Source organism: Lissotriton helveticus, chromosome 7 (assembly GCF_964261635.1).
Source record: "Lissotriton helveticus chromosome 7, aLisHel1.1, whole genome shotgun sequence".
Taxonomy (NCBI): Eukaryota; Metazoa; Chordata; class Amphibia; order Caudata; family Salamandridae; genus Lissotriton; species Lissotriton helveticus.
Window position 1 is genome coordinate 859,360,184 of NC_136068.1, and position 25,753 is coordinate 859,385,936.

The following is a 25,753-nucleotide window of genomic DNA, read 5'->3' on the forward strand; positions in this document are numbered from 1 at the left end:
ACACCGTCAACGGCACAGGGGAAGCGAGGTGCAGAGGTAGTTAGGCCCAATGTTATCCAAGGAGAGGCAGGGGGCCTTCAGTTGGTGGCTGCTGGCTAGCAAGCCAACCGGCTGTGGGTGCTGGGTTCCTCGTCACTTGCTCAGGGCAAATGGGGAAGTAGGATAGGACAAAGGTTGCATTGCCAAGGGCACTCGGGCGGCTGGGTGCAGGGTGCTTTTGAGCCATTGGGCGCTCAATGTTATTCAATTTAGATCTTGAAAAGGGAACAAAGGCTGCAGGCTCGGGGATGGAGGATCTTCTGGAGCGACCAACACTTCGCGGGGTAAGTTGGGATCTTGGAGGATAGGTAGGCACCCAGGAGTTGGGCACAGGGGGCCGTGGGGCACCGGGTGCAGGGGTGTCTTTTCAGGTCGGGAAATCTTACCCCTGCTGGTCGCGGTTGGAGGGGTCCCTTGTCCTGAAGCTGCAAGTGCCATTGGGGTCGTCGGGGAGGGTCCTTGGGCACTGGATTCCAGGTCCAATTTGCCGGGGAGACGTCCTCAGGGTCTTTGTTCACTCAGGCACAGGCCGGGCTCGGTGCAGAGTGTGCTAGATTCGCGGTTCCTGGCTGGCACCAGGGGTTTTGTTGTTTGAGCAGAACCACTGCTCGAGGGAGTCCCAGTCTTGGTAGAGTCACAAGGCAGTCAGGTCCTCCGGGGTTTTTGAGGTTGCTGACCACAGAAGGAGCCGGGGTTTTGCAGGAGCAGGTTTGAGGGTCGACAGGCCTGTAGGGCTGGGGCCAAGTCAGTTGGTGTCTTCTTAGCAGCTGCACAGCAGGTCTTATTGTTTCTTGATCTTCTTGCTTGTTTCGGTATTGGGAACTGAGGAAGGAAGGTTCAGGGTGCCCCTAAATACTAAATGTAGGGGTGTTACAGGTAGGGGAAGGGCAGGGACCAATAGGTCCCTGTCCTGGGATAAGTACACCCCCTATCCTGCTCCTCTCCTGTGGGAGGGTGGCAGAAGCCTATCTCTGATTGGACAGGGCTCCCCATCCTCAAGATGGCCGGAGCCTGGAGTTGTGCTTCACCTTGCCTCTCCCACCTGAGGGGTGGAGTTGGCACAGGCTGGCACACCCCCTTTATTCACGTAGGGTTTCCCACCCATCTTCCCGCCAGAGTGGGGGTCAGAACCGGTGGGGGCCAGTTGCTGAATACAGCAAGTGGCCTGGAGAAGCTCACAAAGGCCTTTGAAGCTTCCCCCTGCCCATCCTGGGGGAGGAGACCTAGCACCGCGCCCAGGATGTGCATTTTTGCAGGTCCAGGAGAGCAGAGGCTCACCACCCAGGGGTCCAGCAACATGTCTGCTGTGTGGCAGCCTCCCAGACAAGACATGGATTGTAGGTTAGGTTTCAGGGGGCATGTGTAAGATGCCCTCTGTAGTGCATTTTACATTAAATCCCACACTGGCATCAGTGTGGGTTTAATGTGCTGATAAATTTGATATCAAACTTGTCTTTCTTCCGTGTAGCCATTATGGTGCTGTGGAGTTTGTTATGACAACCTCCCAGCACCATATACTCTTAATAGCATCACTGCACTTACAGTGCCCAGGAATGGCCCGGAGTAGGTTAGGGGCACAGGGCTCTTGTACCTGCGCCCACACCACTGGCATAGGGCACCCAGCTAGAGGGGTTGCTGATGTATGCCAGGGCAGTGGGTTTGTGGGCATGGCACTCAGGGATGTGTGCCATGTTGACTCTTTGTTTAGTTCTGCACCAGGACACTCAGCATACAAAGGCAGTGTGTGTGTGTCAGGGTACAGGGCCCCTAAGGGTGGCACAATAAGTGTTGCAGCCCTTAGGGGTCTTCTCTGATCACAATGCCCTGGGTACCTAGGGTACCATTTACCAGGGGCTGACATGTGGCCAGAGACACCAATTGGGTTTAGGCTTTAGTACAGTTTTTAGGGAGGGAACACAGGCCCTGGGTACCTGATTGGCAGGGACACAGGGCACACCAAGGAAAAGTGCATCAGGTATCAGGCAAAAAGTGTGTGGCGGGGGGGGGGTTACTGCAACAGAAATCCACTTCCTTACAGTGAAGTCCTGGTGGAAAAATGTTTGTCATTATCATAGATTAGATACTGCATTTGCTTCCTCTGTTAAACCGTATGTAAATAGAGATGTATTCTGGTCTTCATTAACCAATTGATTAAATAATATTTCAATGCCTATAGTACGTAATCACTCTGAGAATTTTCAACCTCCATAAATTATTATTGTCTCTACTTTCTCCTATATACCAATTTTTCCTGGTTTCAGTTCACTTTAGTTTTCCATCTTTGGTATTTTATTTTAAATGTCTGCTTCTTCTGTGATTAATCCACAATCTACTTTTCTCACTCTTCAATTATAGAGATGTACTACTCTTCCCTCTTTTTTCTTTCTCTTTTCTTCCTCCCCCTCCTCTTTTTCTTCTCCTTGTGTTATTGATAAAAGGAACACAGCTTTCTACTTTGTTTAATGCTTATTTCTCTTCTTCAATTTGTCGTTATTATATCATCATAACTTTCAAAATTCATTTTTCAATCTTCTGCTAAATTTCGTAAGCATGATACTTAATTACACTTGATTACGTGATTTGCGTCGGTGACATGTTTTTCAATATCTGTTTTGACAGTTTTGGACACAAGAAGTTATAAGAACCGTCCAGATCAGTACGAGTAATTAATACAACAATAAGCTTTAACAAGGTGATGAAAGTTACGCACACAAAAATGTCGAGGACCAGGGCTATAAGGTCACGAATGAATTTGGAGCACTTAAATATAGTAAACAAATCATGTATGCATCGGGGAGACGTGGGTATCATGTTAACATGTGATTGTGCATTTTGTTTTGTACCTATATACATTTCGATACATATTTTTCAGACAAAAAATTCCCCTGAGGAAGAGCAGTTCGCTCGAAATGCATCGGGCATATAGATTGAAAAATGAATTTTGAAAGTTATGATGATATAATAACGACAAGTTGATGAAATACTGATGGAAAATAAATGAATAATGAAAAACGACACATGAATAATATGTTGACATCTTTTATTGAAAATTGAGTGAAAGTTTACTACACCAGAGTGCTCATGTGATTGTTTATTTATATCAAGCCATCCAGCTTGTGTTAGCCCCTTCCATAGAGCATACATAGCCTGTTTACCATCTCTCTGATTGGATCTTTGTATTATTCCACAAGTGCTTGCTTTACATCAACTAATTTTTCTTATTTGTGAAGCACTCAATGACAGTACGTCTTTTATCTCTCTCCTTGGTACACTTCTGTGCCCTCCTCCCATTTCCATGTATTGCACCTATTGCTCTCTTTCGCTCCTGCGGTTCTCTGATGACCCCTCCCCCACCAACCCCCACTCTGCATTTTCCTCTATTTATAAAAACAATTCTCCCTGCCCTCCTGTTGCTTTAACCCTTCCTCAAATCTGTTTTGCCATGAAACTGTTGTTTTAGAAAGAGTTTCTGAGCTAGTTTTTTTTCAGTTGGTGTTTTTACCTCTTTGGCTCTCCGCAAACAAATCAATTATGCTCCACTCAGAAGTAGATGAGGAATCCTTTAGTTTTAGTGGAAAGTTAAGCCTGTACAAGTCTTGCTTGAGGTTAATGGGGAGAGAATTGCCTGCCTTCAAGCTCTCCTTGGAAAAGGTCCCATATTAGTCTCTGTTACCCATGGCTTCTTTGGGTTGGTTTACCCCCTATTTTCCATCAACCCTCCTGTTTGCCGACTCAGTTTTTGGTGCTTTAGGACTCTGTGCACTTTACTACTGCTAATCGGTGCTGAAGTGCTTGTGCTCTCTCTTTAAAACATGGTAAGATTGGCTCACACCCAATTGGTATATATATATATATATATATATATATATATTCACTGAAAAAAACATAGGTTTCAGGCCTTATATAGTTAGGAATCAGCATTTAAAAAACCTTTGGAATTCACTGAAAAAACCATAGGTTTCAGGCCTTATATAGTTAGGAATTAGCATTGTTTTTAAACTTTGAAATTCACTGAAAAAACCATAGGTTTCAGGAGTTATATAGTTAGGAATTAGTTTTTAAAAAACCTTTGAAATTCACTCAAAAAACTATAAGTTTTAGTGGTGTTATAGTTAGCTGGACATTTTACTCATACAAAACCAATGAAATTGCTCCTATATAGTTAGTTGTACTAACTATATTTCGCGCACCCGCAATCCACTGCTGATGATGTCACATATTAGATCATTCATGACATGGTCAGTGACATCACTGATGACATCTCAAATGACATCACTGATGACTTCACTGATGACATCATCCAGTGAATGTGGTTTGCTTCGTTATTTAAATATGCATTATATATATATAGCAATTTACATTGAAGAATGAGTGGATATATATAAATAAATATTTGGATGGAGGATTTAGTAGCAGTGTAATTGACTGTTTACTTGACCAATTTATAATGTCTCACTAAATATAGTGGATAGTGACTAAACTGTGTGAATATCTGTATCACTTTGTCAGTTGTTGTGTAAACTGATTCTACAGTTGGTTACTAGCTATGTGAAAGTCTATATTAGTTATTGATTAGTTAACTGAGTATTTGTATGGGAGTGTGAAAGTGTGTGTGGTTCGGTGGGGGGTGTGTGACTGTCCAAAGATGTGTGAATAGTTGATTCAGTAGATATATGAAGCTAAAACTACATGTTCTAACAGTTTGGGTGAGGAAATCTCTTTATGGGTGTGGTGATGAGCAAATATATTTCTCAAAGGTACAGGTCCAACAAACTAGAAAAATAAAAGGCACAGTATGTGTCAGTTGTTGTATATAAATAAGTATACATAAGACACAATGATTGTGTGAGTGACTGTATGGATAACTGTATACTTGTAATAATGATTTTATAATTCACTAAGTATGACTTACTATCTAAATGAATAGAAGAAGTGGTGTTTGTATAAGTGTTTTGCTAAGTAAATATGTAAGTATGATCCATTGTTTGCATAAGTGAGTAGGATGACTTCATATGTGAATAGGATGCGTGCTGTTGTTTAATGTCGATAAAGATGTATAAGTATTTTTGATAGTGTTCTATTGTTCATTGACAGCATGTATGAGTGAATCCATAGGTAAGTGATTAGATGTGTGTATACATCTATGAATCACTGAGTGGATTTTTAGATACTTGTATTGCTGTGACAATGGATTTAAATATGATACTCTGTATTTTACAAACAGTGATGAAAAACTGTAATAGTGTATGAAAAGGTGTATGTGATTGTCACGTGGATAATGTAATCAGTGATGTCATCAGTGATGTCATTTGAGATGTCATCAGTGATGTCACTGACCATGTCATGAATGATCTAATATGTGACATCATCAGCAGTGGATTGCGGGTGCGCGAAATATAGTTAGTACAACTAACTATATAGGAGCAATTTCATTGGTTTTGTATGAGTAAAATGTCCAGCTAACTATAACACCACTAAAACTTATAGTTTTTAAGTGAATTTCAAAGGTTTTTTAAAAACTAATTCCTAACTATATAACTCCTGAAACCTATGGTTTTTTCAGTGAATTTCAAAGGTTTTTTTAAATGCTAATTCCTAACTATATAAGGCCTGAAACCTATGTTTTTTTCAGTGAATTCCAAAGGTTTTTTAAATGCTGATTCCTAACTATATAAGGCCTGAAACCTATGGTTTTTTCAGTGAATTTCAAAGGTTTTTTAAATGCTAATTCCTAACTATAACTGGTGTGTAACCTATGGTTTTTTCAGTGAATATATATATATATAAAATTTCTATGGCAAAATGAAACCCCTCATTTTGTTCCTTTTCAAATTAAATGTATTAAGTGTTACCACTTTATTCCAATCAAGATGACTTCAGGTGTGCCATACTTTTGTCATAAGTAAGACTGTTAGCGTTCTAGTTGTTCTTTAGAACACTCTGGGACATTCTGTCATTGGGCTATAGTTGGGCTACATCTGGCTGATATTTGGGCTACATTTGGGCTCTTTTGTCTCTGGTGGCCATCTTGGGAGACTGCATATCAGAATTTTTTTAATGAAATATAAGAGGATTTGAGAAGTCACTCAAAATGTGCCCTAATTGTTCTTTCTTCAGCACTAATCATAATTTCTATGGCAAAATGAACCCCCTCATTTTGCTCCTTTGCAAATTAAATGTTTTAAGTGTTAACACTTTATTCCAATCAAGATGACTTCAGGTGTGCCATACTTTTGTCATAAGTAAGACTGTTAGCGCTCTAGTTGTTCTTTAGAACACTCTGGGACATTTTGTCATTGGGCTATAGTTGGGCTACATCTGGCTGATATTTGGGCTACATTTGTTTTTTTTGTCTCTGGTGGCCATCTTTGGGCTACATTGGGCTACATTGGGCTACATTTGGGCTCTAACATATATATAGCCCAATGTAGCCCAATATATATTTTTTCAAAGTTAATTTTCGTAAAAACCACTGGAGCACATATCTTGAGACATAGCAAAGGCACATCGGGCTACCAGTCCCTACAATTTTGCCAAGTTTGGTGGAAAACCATTCAGCCGTTCGGGCTAAAAGTGAGTCCAACCGCCCTATGGAAATTAACATGGGGAAAAACACGTTTTGGGACCCCCCTTTTATCTCGGCCCCCGCTTGACGAATCCCCCCCAAACTTTCAGGGACGGAGCGGAGCGCCGCGAGGCAAAGTTAAGGAAATGTTCAGGAAGATTCCTCAACCGGCGCCAAAGTTATTCCCAATAGAATGTTGCGATTTCCCTATGGAAAACAATCCTAACTATATATACCTACTGGCTATCGCCAGTAGGTAATTAATATATATATATATATATATATATATATATATATAATATATATATATATATATATATATATATATATATATATATATATATATATATATATATATTTTACCTGTCAGTCCCTAGTAAATTGGCATTACCTATGCCAAGAATGATAGTAACAAAACCCACCTCTGCCAAGTTCCTTCACCATTTCTCTCTCTAACTAAGGCTGCTCAGCACCAAAAGCTTTAAACAATATATTAGGTTGGACAACTCAATGCAGTAAACAGTTATGTAGACTATGATCACATGAAATACCATGTAGGGGCCTGCAGAGCTGCTCGAAGCTGCAAGCCTCCTAAAAACAATAAACTGTGCACCCTTTTCTCCCACCACTTTACCCACCACACAATAACTGCACCATGATGGTCATTGTGCATGACATGGAAATACTTACCACCTAGGATCAAAAAACAAAGAAAACACTCTTCAAAGCACATACCATACATGGCATATCTTGCTGCCCATGAAGACAAGTGTTTCAGTGTCCCACATAAGGGTAGTAAGCACTATATCAATGCTGCAATACAAAACTATACACACACAGGTGGGAACGTGTTTCTCTTGGACTGTCTATGAGTGCCATAGGTGTGTATAGACAGGCAGTAATCATCACTGCTTGAACATACTAGGAAGTGCAAACACGTAAGAGCAGCACTTCGAAAGTAAAAGTATTTCGAAAATGTACCAATTCAACAGACACATTTTTATGGGCACAGGAACTTTGCTCCTGACATACATGCTCAGTAACTGAAACAGGCTTATGTTTACAAATTACCTCTGTGAAATAAGCATACTGAACTCACAACGTCACAAGGCATTAGAACACGAGTAAGAGAGCATTCATAAAGAAATAACTTTCTAGGCTCTAAACTACCCAGAGTGCAGAGTATTTAACAAGTTTGACATTTACTTGTAAGTATTACATTTATTATGTTACAACTTTCAATGAGGAGTAAGTAGGAATGTCGAGTTTGGTGCCTAAAGAAATGGAATTTAAAACCTTCTTTCATTTTAAAATCACATTTTAAGTCACAATTCTGAAAAATGCCCCTTTCAGAAAGTTGCTTTAAACCTATGTAGGAGACACATTCACTGTGAAGCCGAAATGGAAGAAACCTACTAAGAAGAACCCAAATAGAAATCGATATTATCTGTGTGAAATCCAACACAAGGCACCACGTTCCAAACCGACTTGGTGGTCTGAATCTCTGCCTCTAAGATTTACCCTGCAGAGACATCAACCCTCAAGGTGGTCTCTCCTCATAATACAGAGCATGGTAAGTCCATGCACTACTGCTCTCGCTTTCCCAGTTAAATATGTTAACCCTGGAGGCATCTTGGATACTGTTGCATGCTTTGAACTCACATCTATTCTCAAACCCTCACCCCGCCGTCGTAGTCTTTAGTGCAATTGGAGTTGGCTGTCTTTCTTTGTTGTCTGGTCGTCCTGAGGAAGACCCGCTGTGACGCTTACGTAATTGCGAACACGCCAGGGTCGAAACGTCGATGTTCATTTAAGTCTATGTCCATCAGGTCTCCAGGCCAGAGGAATTAAAAAACCTACTCAATGGGCACCAGGAACAATGTATTAAGAGTTGGAAAGGACAGACCCCACTTCAGTTATTTTGTATAATATGTACATATTTGTAAGTCTCTTACCACTTATGTATAACTTCACTCAGTCACATACGTCACTGTGTCACGTTATTCACTTTATCTTTAGGTCACTGATGTCATTTGATGATTATTGAATTTGAGAGCCCTACATGATTTACAGAGTAAAACATTATTTTATGTCTAATCATTTCTTGCTACGTGTGTTCCATCCTGAAGTCTATAAAGAAATGTATTAGCCATGTTTTTGCATGATTAACACTACATAGTTTTTAACCAATTGCTCTACCCAACAGAACCATTTGCAGTTTGTTTTATGCATGCCCTGGTTTTGAGGGACACAGAGTTACCCAATTGACTATTTCAGTCCTTTTAGAAAGTTGGCATTTTCTTGTTCCAACCATTTGCATCACATGACTAGGTGTAGAAGGCATTTACTCTCAGGCAGAGAGTCAAAGAGTGAATAGGGGTTGGCAGGATGGGCCATCTCTGACTTGATGAGGGGGAGGAGCTGTCTCCTACCACACTTAAATATCACAATGATGGCCTTAGCATACTCACAAAGGGTTACACACTAGCATTTTGGCCCCCAAACAAGCTGAGGGCAGGGAGGCAGGAAAATCCAGACACCTCAGTTTTGTGAGGACTCTAGGAGCTTCTCTCACTTCAAAGTGGGCACCAGGTATAAATGGTGGACCCTCACACCCAACTCTTCAGTACACATCTGGACCTGTGGAAGACTCAGAAGAAGGACTGCTGTGCTGCTCTGCTGCCAGAAGGACTGATACTCTGATGCCCTGCTGCCTTAGTGAAAATGACTTGGCCTGCATCTTGAATATCGGACCTCTAGCAGGATTCCAAGGGCTAGTTGGCCAACCTCCTGATAATAACCTCAGGGACAGCAAAGGCTTCAACCACCCTGAACCATGTATCCGGAGTCTCCATGCTGTGAGTATTGTCCTCCAAGTAATGCCACCCCAGTCCTGGACCCATAGAGGTGGGACTGAAGGTACTCATTTGGACAGAACCGATGCAGTGTGATGCATCTCCTTGCAGCTCCGCATCATAACCACCACAGTGCTCACATCCCCGACACCAGACCTGCAGCTGTTTGGAACCGCTGCTGTGCAATGCATCCTCCATGCAGGACCTCTCACTGCAGCTGCGCTGCTCCTCAGAACCCATGCTGCGTGCCACATCCTCAATACAGGACCTTGAATCGCAGCCCCACAGCTCCTCGGAACCACCACTGCACAAAGCATCCTCGACAAGGGACCTTACAACACTCTGCAACCAGGATTTAAGGTACCATACCGTATCTCATCATTAATTTCATTTTTCATTTAAAGGATGGGTGACTAAGGACATGGACCAATGAGATTGTTGTCGACGTTTTGACCCTTTGTGTATGTGCTAGTGGATATACAACATATTGGGTCTTCATCATGACTAGTAAATTAAGGACAGCCAAGTTTGAAGAAGATTTTCTGGGAACAAGACTCCACCAACCTAGGATGGTGGAGGGATCAGCCAGTATCCTCACAATTATCCACTACAGTGAGAAAGTATTCTAAAATAATGTTTCCCGTTATGTGTCCAGGCCCACTGCATAAGAGGAGAAAACCCTTTTACTTTTTTTGCTATATAAGATAACCGGTCACACCATGGCCATCAAAGACTTATCTAAAAAACTGCACTTCTTGTCTGGCTTGAAGCATTAAGAAGGACATTTCTCTGACAAAACCACTGCTGACAGTGTGACGGCAAGGAACTTTTCTAGCTGCAACGTACAAGCTATACGTACTACTACACAGTGCCTCATTCATTTGGGATTGGGATTTTTGATAAACCCAAGATTGTTATAAGCAAGGAATCTGCTTAAGGAGCTGAACTACATTCTTGTTAGATGAAATGCCACTACCTGAATATGCCCAGCTAAAAAAAAGACAGATTCAGGACTCAACATCGTCAGCAGTTCCTTTAACTTGCCACATTTACAGATTGTTTCATTGGACAAGTATTGTCTCATATAGAAACAAATAGAAGACCTCTGTGTTAGGTAAACCCAATGCTCCACCACTGACTTTCCATTAATAGTGGAATTACAGAAGAAAACTGCAAACTCATATGATAACCATCAACATTCAAAGCATGCTGTATAACGTACAGAAACAACTTCCAGGAGAAGAATGCCCTCTTCTTGCCATTGGAGGGTAAAAAGGTTTCATTTGACACATTGAATAACATTTAAAACAAATTGTCCTCTAAACCAACAAAAGAACTGTCCTCAGATGGTTCCCAAAATTCTGATTGTGATTGTACTAATTAGCACTTTCTTGAAATGTCTCCAACCCTTTCCTAACACCTGACGCTGGTAATCATGTATCATAAAGGTCACAAACCTCTTCTTCAAGTTAATCCAAAATCACTAACCAAATAAATGTTGATAACACTAACCTATAAATCGAAACTCACTCGCTCAACTCAATTCCCAACTTCAAAATCTAATCTTTTACATTGTGAAATGAACAAGAGAAAATAGAGCACAACAGCATAGATAAAAGATTGTGTCTGCCATCCTGTAAATCAAACTCTGCCTCTAAAACGTCTAACTTAACCAGCTCACATGAGAAGACAACAAACTTTGTGAAGTAGGCCAACATCCACAGTTTTCTGACAGCAGCTCAACATGGACAAGCAAACAGGGAACCTTTATTAAGCCAACATTTTCCAGTCTTTTATATCCCCAAGCAACTTAAGTTACCAAGCTGGAATGACAAAGAATGAGCTAAACACAACCCATACCGATCTAAACCTTTCCACAGCTGCACCCTTTTATCACATGCTTTAAAAAGCGGAGGGATTCCTGTTATACATTTACCATCCACACACATAAAAACGTGGTACAGTCGTGACACAGAAGTCTCTACTACAATGTGAGGAAGCCTCTGAACAAAGTGCTACTGTCCCGGCTCTGCTCTAACCTTTCTTATATTAAAAAAACATCTTCCCTTGAATGCATAAAATAAGTATGTTGACAGGCTCATCCTTATTGTATGCATTCTTTGCATATCTAATTAAATTGCAAGGCATACAACAGATTAATTGTGGAGTCAATATTGTGACGTTACCTCCAAAAACTAGAACAATTATATGTGCCATTGAGGGCCATTTGTTCAGCATAGACATTGTTATTCCAAACTGGCAATTTCATTTAATCTTTTGCAACGGATATGAGTTGCTTAGTGGAAATAAGTGAATTCATTATGTAAAAGTCCAGAAAATATTACAAATGCGAGACACAGCCTCATCTAGAACATTTAGTTTCACAAACCTTTTCCTAGGAAGACAATACGTTCCAGTAATTTGCTTAACAAAGCCTATATTGTTTGATCTATGGGATTCATGGAACTTCATAAATTCATTCTCAGAGGCCTATTTTATTTTAGTAGAATAGGAACTTGCTTTCAGAATAATATGAAAAATGTTCATGCCGTACCTTTATTGTTTCCATCCAGCGTGGTTGTTTGTTCTGATAGTAGAGCACTGATCTGTATTCACTCACCGGTTTGTCTCCGGCTCCCACACAGATCGCATTCTGACCAACAAAAGAGAAAATCACACTTTTTATCTTGTCATTTCACTGTCTTGCATGAAAATGTAATTTGGCTTTGCTTTAATGTAGAGAGGTACTGTACCTAATAGAAGACAGAATCAAGCAAGCAATGTTTCCCTATTTACTCACAACAAATGTGTTAACTCTTTCAACAAGCATTTGCAATGCAACGGTCTCGGCTTTAGTGAAGCTTAAGCAATTCTGTTTGTAATTAGGTAGCTTTTAGCTTTGCTTTTATTAGTGTGTTTTTAACATTTATGTACATACCATGCATATGTATGTATATGTATGGATGCATTAATATTGGTATTTATATAGATATGCAGATGTTTATATATGTTTATATCTGTATGTGTATATATATATACACACATACATATGCATATATATGCATGTTATGTTCATGAAAGTTTTACAAACAGTAATAAAAGTAAAGCTAAAAAGCCACCTGTTTACAAACAGAATTGCTTTAAGTGTAATAAAGATGAGACCTATTGCATTTACCCTGCAGGGTGGCTGTGACAATGCGGGCCAGAGCAGCCTGTCGTTAAAAACAGAAGGGTGAAATACTGAAACAATGTGCGATAGTCGGGACAGGCCTTCCCATTGTGTGTTGCGCTTTTCACACACTGTATTCATATCGCGATACCGCTGTGTGTTGGTGCCGCCAACCTGTTCTTCCAGACATGACCGAAGCTGCCAAGAACTGCTGGGAGTTCGGGCAAGAAACTGTGTACAGGTTTGAAAGGACCATGCATCGTGCACAGCTCTCGTGTATGGCGCCTCGAGGTACATACCGAGGCACAGGTGTTGCGTGGCTGGATTCGTTTTGAATGGACTGGTGTCACGTGGCTGGATTGGTTTTGAATGGACTGGGGTCACGTGGCTGGATTAGTTTTGAATGGACTGGCGTCACGTGGCTGGATTAGTTTTAAATGGACTGGTGTCACGTGGCTGGATGAGTTTTGAATGGACTGGCGTCACGTGGCTGGATTAGTTTTAAATGGACTGGTGTCACGTGGCTGGATTAGTTTTGAATGGACTGGCGTCACGTGGCTGGATTAGTTTTGAATGGACTGGCGTCACGTGGCTGGATTAGTTTTAAATGGACTGGTGTCACGTGGCTGGATTAGTTTTGAATGGACTGGCGTCACGTGGCTGGATTAGTTTTGAATGGACTGGTGTTGCATGGCTGGATTTGTTTTGAATGGACTGGTGTTGCGTGGCTGGATTCGTTTTGAATGTACTGGTGCTGCATGGCTGGATTCGTTTTGAATGGAATTGTGTTGTGTGGCTGGATTTGTTTTGAATGTACTGATGTTGCATGTCTGAATTCGTTTTGAATCTACTAGTGTTGCATGGCTGGGTTCATTTTGACTGATCCGGTGTGGAATGTCTGGGTTCTTTGTGAATGGTCTGGTGTTGCGTGGTAGGATGCTTTATGAATGAACTAGTTTCTACTCTAGTTCAGCGGCCAGCAAGAAGGCATGTGCGTCATAAGGGTGGGTACCATAATGTTCTAGACCTGGATACCTCTGCAGTTCCCATTAGGCCTATGCAAGATGGCCCCTGAAAACGCCTGCTCGCCGGGCCCTCCTAGTCTGACCGGAGGTGAGCGGTGCCTTGTACTGATAACCCTGGGTTATCTGTGGCTGCTCTTCTCAATCCATGCTGGAGTCTGCGAGTTTATTGGTCGTGTTAACCAGTAAATCCGTCTGTGTATTTCAAACAGATGTGACCTTCTCCTGCTTTTTGACATATACTTTATGGCCTGATTTCCACCTAAGCTCCCACATTCAGACCGTGCCCTTTCCACAACAATTTTGAAATGTGGTTGTTTCCATGAGTCTGCTGTTTGTTGTAGAGTAGCCTGGGGAGGCGAGGGAGGGGAGAAAGAGCGTGGAGTCCTTGAATGTGACATTTAAAATTAGGTAGTGGTATTATGACGTAACATTGATTTGTTTCCAGTTGGCCCCTGATACAAACTATTTTGATACCTATTACTTTTAACTTGAATTTAAGGTACAGCGTCACATTTGCTTTTACTCCAGAGAGGTTTGTCCTTTTTAGAGCCCGTGTTTGGTGTTGGGAGTTTGTAAACTGAAAACCCCAGAAACACAGCTGTGGATTGGAAGTGCTGAGAAGACCAACGTCTTCACACTATTAGTTGTCATATGAATGTGCATTATTATTGCACTCTGCGCAGGGCGTTAACAGAAACACAGAAACTGATGACGCTAACCACTATTCATTTCCTATCCTGCAATTCTGGCCTGAGATGAAAGAGACCTTTATGTAAAGATGATCTGGGGCAATTAACACCTATTAATGCCCGGCAGCGTTAATGCCATAAGGCTACTAACATAACTCTCACCTCGACCCATGCCTGATTAATATCCCTGCTTCACAATCTCATTGACTTTAAAGAGGCAGTAAAGAGTTGTTCGCAGAAGCATTTTGATTGGCTGATGCAGGTATCCGCTCACCATACAGAGTTCTGATATGGAAACTCTGTGTACTTTTACCTGAATGAATACATGCATGTTTGAGTACAACAGGCTATAGAGGTGGGGGGGTAGGGGGTAGAAACCTCCCCCACACGGGCTTCTGTTCGCTTGTGTGTGAGTATCGGACGCTGCGCACGAGCACCGTTGGAAGGAACATCAGCCCATATGTTTTCTGTATGAATGAGGGCACAGGGGGAGGGGGGACAGTTGTGATTGGAGACAGCAGCAGTGTGTGCAACTATCACTACCGTCAGCGCGCTATAGCAACCGGGTGAAAACAGCAGTAAATATTGTGCTATGCTGAGGAAAAGACAATCTTTAAACAAGCTTCGACGCTTATCAGCGCCGCGCGCCCCTCTGCAGACTCCCCTTGCATTCCAGAGAGACGCGCGACGCGATCCTGTCTGCCCTGCGATGTTGTGGAGACAAGACCTGGCCGCGCGCACAACGTTATCCTATGGGGAAACGCTGCGCGCGGCCAGGTCTTGTCTCCCTTCGGCGTCTCAGACTGCTGAGACGCCGACAATAGTTCTCGGCGAGAACGCGCTTTCAGCGCGTTATAGCCGAGCCCTAAAAAGCACACTTGGAAGCAGTGAAATTTTGCATCTTGAACTATAAATAAAAAACGCCAAAAAAGGAATGCAAGGGGGCACTTTATGACTATGTTAAAAGTCACAAGTTTCACACATCATGCAAATCGCTTACTCCAATGTCTCACAAACAACTTGTCACCTCCCTTCAAAGGAGCCTGCTCACCATGACAGCAGAGACAGTAAGCTCCTCAGACCCCAGCCACCATACCCCACGTTCCCTGCTAGCTTACTGAACACGCAAAAATGTCAGCCGCGGTCCATGCAGGTAACAGTGGTGGGGCGGTGGGGCCAGGTAAGGGGGGATGTCGAGGGACAATGCAGAGGGAAAATGTAATAAATAATTCATTTTCCCTCTTCATCGTCTGTCGAAATCCTCCCTTACCTGGCACCACCACCCCACCGCGATTACCTGCACGGACCGCAGCTGACAAAAGTAATGATTTCATGGTAGATTTGTGGCATGGGAATCATATTGCACCTGTGGAACCAGCAGCTCTCATGTGTCTTTGAACCAAAGTCGCTTTTGTAGTAGCCACAACTTCAGCCATACCAGTCGGATCATTAAGGAAACTAGGTATTTGAGAATATGGAGCAAGTAGTCTATGGGGCCTGAGAAAATGAGAGAAAAAACAAAATGGAGGAGTACCACCAGTGAGAATTCACAAGTCGCTGTATCGGTGGACGGTTTTCACAAAGTAGAGGAAAACTCTTTTTCTTAAAAACCCCTCACTCATCACCTAGTGATGACATGCTTCATCATCGGGGTCCACCCTAATGACCTAGCGTCATCAGGGTGTGCTTCAACACCTGATTACAGTGGAGCAGGTTGTGAGTGGTGGTGCGTGAAAAATGAAAAAAATCAGTGTGTTAAAAATTGTCCTGGTTTGAACTTGTAAAATAAAGATTTTTTATTGGCAAGCAACTGGACAATATTAAAATCGTGGCGAGATAAAATAGGGCAACGATGAGCCCGTGTGTCTCTGTAAATAATAGGGTCTATGTGTTAGGTCTACATGTTTCAACCTTAGCGGTTATAGTTAACCAGGTTTTCGTCAGGACCTCAAAACCAAGTAGGTGGACGGTCTGCGTCCCCTAAAAGACGCACCCAATCCTACCACATGGGACCACTGGATGGCGAAAATGTGCCCGTGGTATTAGCTCGCTCCACACTGGGTGAGCTAAAAAAATCAAAACACCTGTAAAAGAAAATACGGACATTTGTCACAATATTGAGCATATTTACAAGCCTGTGACGTAGTGCAGTGCTTCAACGTTGTGTCAGCATGCTGTCACACCCAGTTACATGGTGAATTCAGTGGTAGCATCATACGTCTAGCGTTACCGGTGTTGGGCTCTACTCCAGCATACTTCTAGAGGAGGGAAGTGTAGGTGCGCAATGTGGGACGGTGAAGATTACCCACAACTTGCACACAGAGGGAATATCGTGATTTTCTCTATTCACAACTCTCACGCAGTTCATAAAATAGTCACCGCGTGTTACTTGCTCGCATCCCAACTAGTTAGTGCGAGACTATATCCAATTGGATAGTGCATGCATTGTCGATGAAAAACTGTACAACACAGAATAAGACAAACACAACACAGACACAAGACAGACAAAAGAGTATATATAACCAAGGCTCACTCTCAGTGGAGTGTTCAAGGACTTCATGGGACAGGGGAGGTTACCCTCGTGAGAAACGTATTCTGAAAAAGAGTGATATTTTTACAAGAGGCTGTTAATGCGGGTAAGAGTGAGCATCCAAATCGTGTCCTGGGTGCGTTTGTTTTGGCGCTTGTTGAAAAAGACACGCCCGCAGGACAAAGGCTTTTCTACTTACAGTTTGTTGCCGAGGAATTCAGGTTGTAACCTACTGCCTGCACCGCCCCGCTAGTACTGGGCTGGGTGAAGGCGCGAGTAAAAATAGAGTGTAGGCGCTTCCGTGATGGGCGTGGTTAAGCCGCGATCACGTGCGCGGAAGCCCGGCAGGGATACTAGGACGGTGGCCGCATAGCCTCAATTAGTTACAGCTTAAGCGAGGGATCGAATCTCGGGCAGGGTAGTTAGAGTAAGTCCCAGGCTAGGAGTTACAACATTACAAAATTATTTTATATGGAAAAGATGGACAGTAAAACCACCAGGTGTATTCCAGTGATTATAGCCACTGACTTGAATGACTGGTAAATTATTTGTAATTACATCGTAGACAGCCATATTAAAGGAGAGTTCTCAGATAGAACTGGGGTGTCTATTACCGGAAACCCCAATACAAAACCAATATTGTGATTTAAGCACAGCCAAAATAAGTGGTCATGCTACCCGGAACAAACCATGACTATTCATCAATACAAGAGTACCTGGCCATGGTGCTTCGGTCATGTTTGTTGAAAAAATAGACAACTCATTAGGTGGTTATAAGTAGGCAGACTATTGCTTAAAGAATAGTGGGTAGGATTAAAGTACTGAGGCCCAAGGGATATTATCATTAAGGCCCGTGATATGAGTAGAAAGTCGGTACACCCAACGTTGTTCTTTCTCGTGTAGGATTTTTTGGGAGTTGGGTCCGTTTGGAATCTGCTCGATGACAGTCCATCTCATGTCATTCGGAGTGTGGTTCGCACCCAGGAAATGGTCTGTCAGCTTGGTGGCGTTTTTTCTGCAGCGTATTGTGCTGCGATGCTCACAAATACGTTGTTTGACCTTTCTGGTCGTCATGCCAATGTAGTTCTTTCCGCAGATGCATGTGATCATGTACACAACGTTGGTGCTGTTGCAATTCGTGTGTTTGCGCTGTTCCCACACTCTACCTTCTTCGAGATTCAGTGTTTTCGTGTTCTCTGTCAGATGGCATACGCTGCAATCTCCACATTTGAAGTGCCCAATGATTGGTGGCAAGTTCCACATTTCGGTAATGCTAGGGTTAGAGTTATTCGTTGCATTCTTTGGCCTTGTGTTGACAAGGCTGTCTTTTAAACTTGGTGCTTTCTTGTAAGAAAAAAGTGGTTTGTCCCATTTCAGTGCGCCTGTGTTGAGGATTTTCCAATGTTTGTTGATGCTCTTACTCACATTGTTTGAAACGGAATTGTACGTTGTAACACATGTGAGGGGAATAGAATCATTCCGGGCCATGTTTTCTTCAAGTAGAGCATCACGAGGTTGATTCCTTGCTCTTTTTTGGCACTTCTCAATTACTCTGTTTGGATACCCTCGTTGTTTCAGTTTGCAGGTGAGGTCTTTAGCTTGAAGTTTGTAATCTGATAGTTTGCTGCAATTCCGTCGCAGTCTCAGATATTGGCCATATGGCAGGTTTTCTCTGAGCGGACGGGGATGGAAACTCTCGTACCTCAGTAGATTGTTCTTGGCAGTGGGCTTAAAATGTGTTTTGGTTGTTAATTCCTGCCCCTCTTTCTTGATTTCTATGTCCAGAAAGATCATCTGTCGTTTGTCAAACGTGTGAGTAAACTTGAGGTGTGGATCTCGAGTATTGATCCAGATAGTAAAGTCTCTGAGTGTTTCTTCAGGTCCTTGCCAGATTACCAAGACGTCGTCGATATAACGACGCCAAAACTTGATATGATCTCTGTAAGGGTTCTCTTGTGTAAGGATGTGCCTCTCTTCAAAGTTATGGACATATAGCCCGGCTATACTAGGAGCAAAGACACTGCCCATAGATGTACCACCGATTTGGAGGTACAGGGAGCCCTCGTATTCAAAGTAGTTCCTTTTAAGTGCGAGCATGGCACACTGTAAGATAAATGCTTTTGGTGTCTGGTGTTCCCAACTGTTGTTTTCCAGAACGCTTTTAAGAACATCCAGGGTGGCATCTTGAGGAATGCTCGTATAGAGGCTCTCAATGTCAAAACTGAGTAGGATGGTTTCATCGTCTACTTGTACATTGTTCAGGAGTGTTAGCAGGTTTTTTGTATCTCTGAGGTACGTTGGTGTAGTTTGTACGATACGTTTCAGAAAGAAGTCGCAGAACCTAGAGAGCGGTTCCAAGAGTGAACCAATCCCTGACACGATCGGTCTTCCTGGCGGGGGGATTTTTCCTTTGTGCATCTTTGGCAAAGTATAGAAATACGGGATTTTCCCTTCCGTTTTACAGAGGTAATCCGCTTCCTGTTTAGAGATTGCACCAGAGGCCTCAGTTGTCTCAACAAGTTCCAGAATTTCTGCTCTCAGTTCCTCAGTCGGGTCTCTTGATAGAGGCTGGTAGCTCTTGATGTCACTCAGTAACCTCCTGCATTCAGTGTCATAATCACTCTTATTCATGACAACCAGGCCACCGCCCTTGTCAGCCGGTTTTATTATGACTGAGTTGTCATTCTTCAATTGCAAAATTGCTTCGCATTCTGCCCTGCTATTGTTTTCGAATTGTCTGGGTTCCCTCATTTCTTCAATGTCTTTGAACACGGCCTGTTCAAATGTGTGGATTTCCACAGGAATAGTGTGTGGAGGTGGTGTGAACTTTGACTTAATTTTGAGGCCTGTTTCGTTGGGTGTTTCGTCATTTTCACTGCTTGGGTGTTTTTCAAAGAATGCTTTGAGTTTCAGTTTCCGAAAGAAGTTGGCGAATTCGCAATGGAGTTTGAATTTGTCCAAATGTCTCGTGGGTACAAAGCCCAGGCCCTTGTTCAGCACTTTGGTTTCGGTTGTAGTGAGACTTCTTGAGGAAAGGTTGGTGACTAGGTCGTCTTGGTGCTTGGTCCCAGTTTGCTCGTTCCTGCTCTGCTCCTGGTATTGTTGCCCACTGGGTCCTCGTCTTCCCACTGCACATTGTTCCCGGTTCTCTTCCGACCTCTTCCGCGCCTGCCTCTGTTCTGAAAAGGAGGGCGGTACTGGCTGGGTGGAAAAAAGTGCGGTTGAAATGGTGGTTGCCATCCATACATGGGGAATGATTGATCTGGCATGAATGGTGTCGGGAAAGGAGGTTGGTTGTATTGTGGCCATTGATAATGTCCTCTAAATCCTCCTCTTTGTCTTTGTCTTTGGTTTCCATTCCCTGAGCTACCACTATTGCTGGAGCTGTTGGATGTGTTGCTGGATGCATCAGAGTCTTGATCCGGTCCTGTGGAGGCTTTGTAGTCAGCATCAGAATAGGGATAGGCCTTTACAAAGGAAAAGCGTTTAAGATCCTTCTGGAACTTCTGTACCTTCTGTTGGGTAAGGTTGTCCCTATATTCATTCATCTCTTTGTTGAGATCATCTAGTTTCTTTTTATATCCCGTGATGCTAGTTTTTATTTGTGCTTCAGTCACCTGTATTTCGATCTGGATTTTTTCAGAGAGGCGTAGGGCAGTCTTGAGGATCAGCATGATCCAATCATGAGTACAATGCCATGCTATACGTGCCCAGTCTCTTCGGAATTCATGATCGTCCAGAAAAATACGAGGGGCATTGGATACTAGTAAGCCTTTGGGTGCCATTTGGTTCGTCACATACTCCTTTAGTATAGTGCCGTGTAAGATGGTTCTTATTCTGTTCTTTTTCATTTCCGTCAATTTGTCCCAGTCTGATGTCTGGGATATTGTACTACTTATGTTTGCATCCGCAAACGCCGCAAGATTGCCCATGATAGAGTCAATTTCATCAGTAGAGTATGTTAAGCCTTGGGTGTCTGCCATGGTCAATAGTTGTGTCCCCTTCTCCGTATAGACAGTAAAGAAGACAGTGCTGCTATTTAATAACTCTCACAGCTGTGCGCTGCCAAGACATACAAAAACAATGGAGAGAGCAAGGGTTATGTTCACCAAAGTGAACAGGGAGTACTCCTGTACCCCTGGAAAATGAGAAAATGAGAAAATGAGAAAATGAGCCACCGGTGCCTAAACAGAACCTTGTACCACCTTTGTTGAGACAGTGAAACTAAGATTAGCTCTGCCCTCCAGGATGCCAGGACGAGTGTTGGTCATAGGGATATTTACTTTAAAGCCAAGAAGGCTGAATTGAGAGGCCTGATTTAGGGCCAGAAGGCAGAGGAGAGTCTGGTGCATGGAACAAAAGGACCATTTTAAAACCTGTACCCTGGACATGAAGCTAACTATACTCCACAAAAAGCAAACTTTGGGAGCCTGGCAATTTGGTTTGGGTTGGCTATACTGCCTCACTACTGGCTGCTTGGCATACTCTCCAGAATTCATGTTTGATCAACTCAAAGAGAAATGCTGTGAGCAGAAGAATAAACAAGACTGAGTGGCTGCTGCATTGAGTAGGGTAATAAGTAATGGCCAGACAAAAGCAATTCTAAAAATAACATTTATTGAACCAGAATATAAATAGGGTTGAATGCAAACTAATGGTCAAATTAGAATGAAGTATGGAACATTTCAATTGTTTGCACGAATAGGGAGATAAAGTTAAGACTTTTTATGGTGGCCCAAAAAAATATATATATATTCAAAAAATGGACAAGACACTATGAAGGAGTGTTCAATATCAGACTCTCATTTGAATTAAACTGCTTTCAAAATGGAGCTGTTTACATTTAGAACACTGGCAAAGTTTCAATGTTTTGAATGGTCTTTTTGATAACTCTTGGTCACTCTTTTAAAGATGATGGCAGTGCTCCAGTTGGTATCGATGGAGGCTAAAGCTGCACACATGCAGTATAAAAGAGAGAGCCCAGAAATGTATGCAGTGACTGCTGTTGTTTTTTTCAGGGTTCCCAGAAGTCCTATAAATGGTTCCTGTTGCTGGTGCCCAATAAAGATGTGACATTGTGGACTACTGTGTCATTTTGGTTGGGACTGATGGTTATGTGGAGGTTTTGTCACTTACTTAAACTTCTTTGATAATGTAGTCTGGTGAGAAGATTGTGTACAGAGGTGCATGAGTTATATTATTTTTAAGGTTGAGAATAAGTATAAATATGAGTTATAAGTAAGACACATAACTTTGAAAACGGTGCATAAATATTAAATTAAAAATATACCTATAACTTTAGAATGTCTAATGTTTGTGTAGTTTAAGTGGAATTTGTATAGCAAACATAAATAACCTTTTCCTCACTATAACTTATCCTTAACCTTTGATTTTTGTGTGAATTGCAATGGTTTTACTAATGCTAGTAACACATTTGGAATATTAGTCTGGTTTAGTTTTGTGGAGTGAAGTGTTATTAAATGGAGTATGAACAATATACTGGAGGAGAGTGTTGTAATATCCACTATGGTACACTATATTGTGGTATAGTGGAGTGGAGAGAAGTGAAGAGGAATCAGGTATACTTGAGTGGCGCACAGTGGAATGGCGTACAGTGGAGCGGCATCGAATAAATTAGGATACGTACAGTGGTGTATTTTGGAGTGGTACAGAATGTAGAGGCGTGCATTACAGTGGTGTACAGTGGGATAAGATACAGTCCAGTGTGGTAAAGTAGAGTTACATTTTGTAAATATACTAGAGTGCATTTGCATCCACTGAACTGGCGTACAGTGCAGTGCTATAGACTGGAGTGTTGTACAGTGTAGGACCATATATTGGAATATCATATATTGAAATAGAGTACAGTTGAATGGTATACAGTGGACTCCAGTGGAGTGGAGGAAATTGGAATAGTGTAGGCTGGAGTAGAGTACAGTTGAGTGGCATACAGCTTAGTAGTATACAGAGGCTTGCGTAAAGTTGAGTGTGGTACAGTGTAGTGTTGTAAATTAACATTCTGTAAAGTGCAGTGGCATATATTGGAGTGCTATACAGTGAAGAGTGGAATAGTGGACACTACAGGTGGGTACACTGCAATAGAGTACACTAATATGGTGTATACTGGAGTAGCATAAAGTGTAGTGCCTTATATTGGAGTAGCGTAGTATTGAGGAGTCTTTACTATAATAACATTCAATTTAGTGGCATGAAATCTTTAAACGTATATTACAGTGGCATATAGTGGAGTACTGTACAGTAGAATTGTGTACAATTTAATTAATTACCGGAGTGTAAAGTCTAGTAATATACAGTGAAGTGTTATTTATTGCAGTGGCACAGAATGTAATTGTAAAGTGTAATAGCACACAGTAGATTGTAGAAACAGTGTGTATACTGCAATTCAGTAGAATGGAGTGCCGTAGAGCGGAGTAGCATACATTGGAATAGCATGCACTACAGTACCATACTATGAAGTGGGGAATAGTCTTATAGCATATAGCGTAATCTAGAGTTCCGTACAGTAAATTGCATACAGTTGCAAGCAGTACAGTGTAAGGGTGTCCATAAACTGTCATACACAACAGTGTAATAGAATACAGTGGTGAACAGTAGAGTAGCGTATAGTATAGTGTTGTAGCATGGCGTGGCCTACAGTGGAGTTCACTGGAGTAGGGTGGACTAATGTAGCGTAGTTTAGCATACAATATAGTGGCTTAAACTGGAGTGTCGTAAAGGTGAGTAGCATACTTTAAATAGCGTACAGTCGAGTGCCGTAAAGTCAATTGTCAGAGTAGAGTGGCGTAAAGTGGAATATGTAAATTAAAGGAAACATAGGGATAAAGGGTTTGAAAATGCCAAACTTATATCTGCAAAATATAATATGTAAATGTAAATTTTCTGGCTGTATCCATAAATAGGGTAAGTAATGTAAACTTATATGATATATAAAACATGCTTATATATTCTGCCATGGTGTACTGTGCTAGGTTCACTGTATACCATGGCTCACAACTGGGAATGTGATTGGTTCTTGGCTGTGTTTACCAAAGGTAAAAGTCAGCCTTAATCTTTTAATGCAATATTTCCATTATTGTGGGGTCAGAGTTTTGCTGACTTATGGCTTAGGGTGTTACATATAATTAAGTTTTTAGTTTTGTTGTTCAATTCAAATAGTTTTACATTCTGGGTCTGTAGTATCTTTAAAATGTATTCCTATCTATATTCATGATGTTTCTGGAGGAAGGAGCAGAGCTCAACTGTATGTTAACAAGGCAATTTCCTCTGGCCTAACGGAGGTTGTGTATATAATTTGAATGTGATTTTGTTTCTCTCTTCACTACATAATACAGGATTATTCATTAGTAAAGTAGTAAAAGCTGTTTCCCGCATTATGTGTTTTCAGTTATGATGTGGAACAAATGATACACCACAGTGACTGCATGATTTCTCTATTTGAAAACATATAAAATATGCTGCATTTGGGAGGTGAGTTAAGATTAACCCTTGGTCTTATACTGACCAGACTCTATGACAGATTGCTATTTTATTTTCACACAGCGAGTATTAAGGCTCTGTCCATCAACCATGACATTGTGACAGGCTGTTAACTGATTCTGAACTTAAAATATTTTAGGAGCTGTTTTATTATTCTTATTGACAAATACTTATGGTAGCTTGCATTGATTTATTTTTAGATTGAAATTGATTGATGTTGAATCGAATTCACTAACCATTTGCCTTTTACCTTCTGTGATGTTTCTTTAATCTAAAATAAAAACTTCATGGTTTGCACTTTAAATCTTGTACTGTGTGAATTTTCCTCTAGTAGTTTTCTTATAATTTAATGCCTAGGACTCTTGTCCTTTGGGACTCACACACTCCAAACTGTCCAATTGGCCCTTGTAATGGAAATGTGCTCTGACACATCTCAACTTCAGCACTCGTGATAGCTGCTCATATATGTATATATATATATATATATATATATATATATATATATATATATATATATATATATATATATATATCATACTACTACAGATGTTTGGCTCTTGGCCACATTTGGCCAAATATACTCGTGTAGTATTAACTAACTGCAGTTATCAGCCTTTCAAGGGGCAGTGAGCTGTGCAACATCTCCTGACAATTACAGAGCTTTAGATTACAGTGTCAAATAAATGTGCGGCTCTTCTTAGTCAACTGCAGATGCCCTTGTTCAGGGGTCAATAATGAGGAGCCACTGCTCCCTCGATTTCTGTCATCAAAATGAGCATAGGAGCACTCTAGAACACACACAAGCATATTTACATATTTGTTCCTCAGCAATGATCCATTGCCATTGGGTTGATGATGCACCAACGATGGTGGTTTTGAAAACGTGTCTTATCTTGGAAAGTTGCATCTTTTAGTGGTAATTATCATGTTTAATCTTTTAGTCAATCTTGTATTATTCTACAATAATAATGTATCCTATCTGTACTGCTGCACCATCTTCTGTGCAATCGTCTAAGTCTACAAAAGGTAAAGCAATTATACAATGGAACAGCGTTTGTGCTTTGCAACATTGTCTGTGTGGACTGTTTGTCTGAGGGAGTGTTGTGGCAGTACATTTAAATCACATTTTAAATGCTCACTCCAACATCAACTTGACAAGGTAATTTATTAAGAACATAATTGAAAACATTTCTGAAAGTCAGGAGCAAGACTTAAGGATAGTTCTTGCCTAAAATCTTTTTTTTTCACCTGTAGAAACAATGCTGACAACACACAGAATCTGAGTGGTATCTGGAGGTTTCGGGGAAATGTGGTAAAAAGAAGATGCTCACAGAACCAGAGAATTGAGTAGCTGAGTTGAGCTGTGGGGTCGCTTAGCATATCA

The 25,753-nt window shown here is 41.6% G+C and overlaps 1 protein-coding gene across 2 annotated transcripts in view; it reads right to left on the bottom strand.

Moving 5' to 3' along the window:
- DOCK2 (dedicator of cytokinesis 2) overlaps positions 1–25,753 on the bottom strand; it is a 2,042,522-nt gene that overhangs the window by 1,438,163 nt on the left and 578,606 nt on the right. For both annotated transcript variants that reach the window (XM_078653374.1, XM_078653373.1), the window contains exon 15: positions 12,014–12,112. In XM_078653374.1, the coding sequence (XP_078509500.1) occupies positions 12,014–12,112 (99 nt within the window). The remainder of the gene's footprint in view (positions 1–12,013; positions 12,113–25,753) is intronic.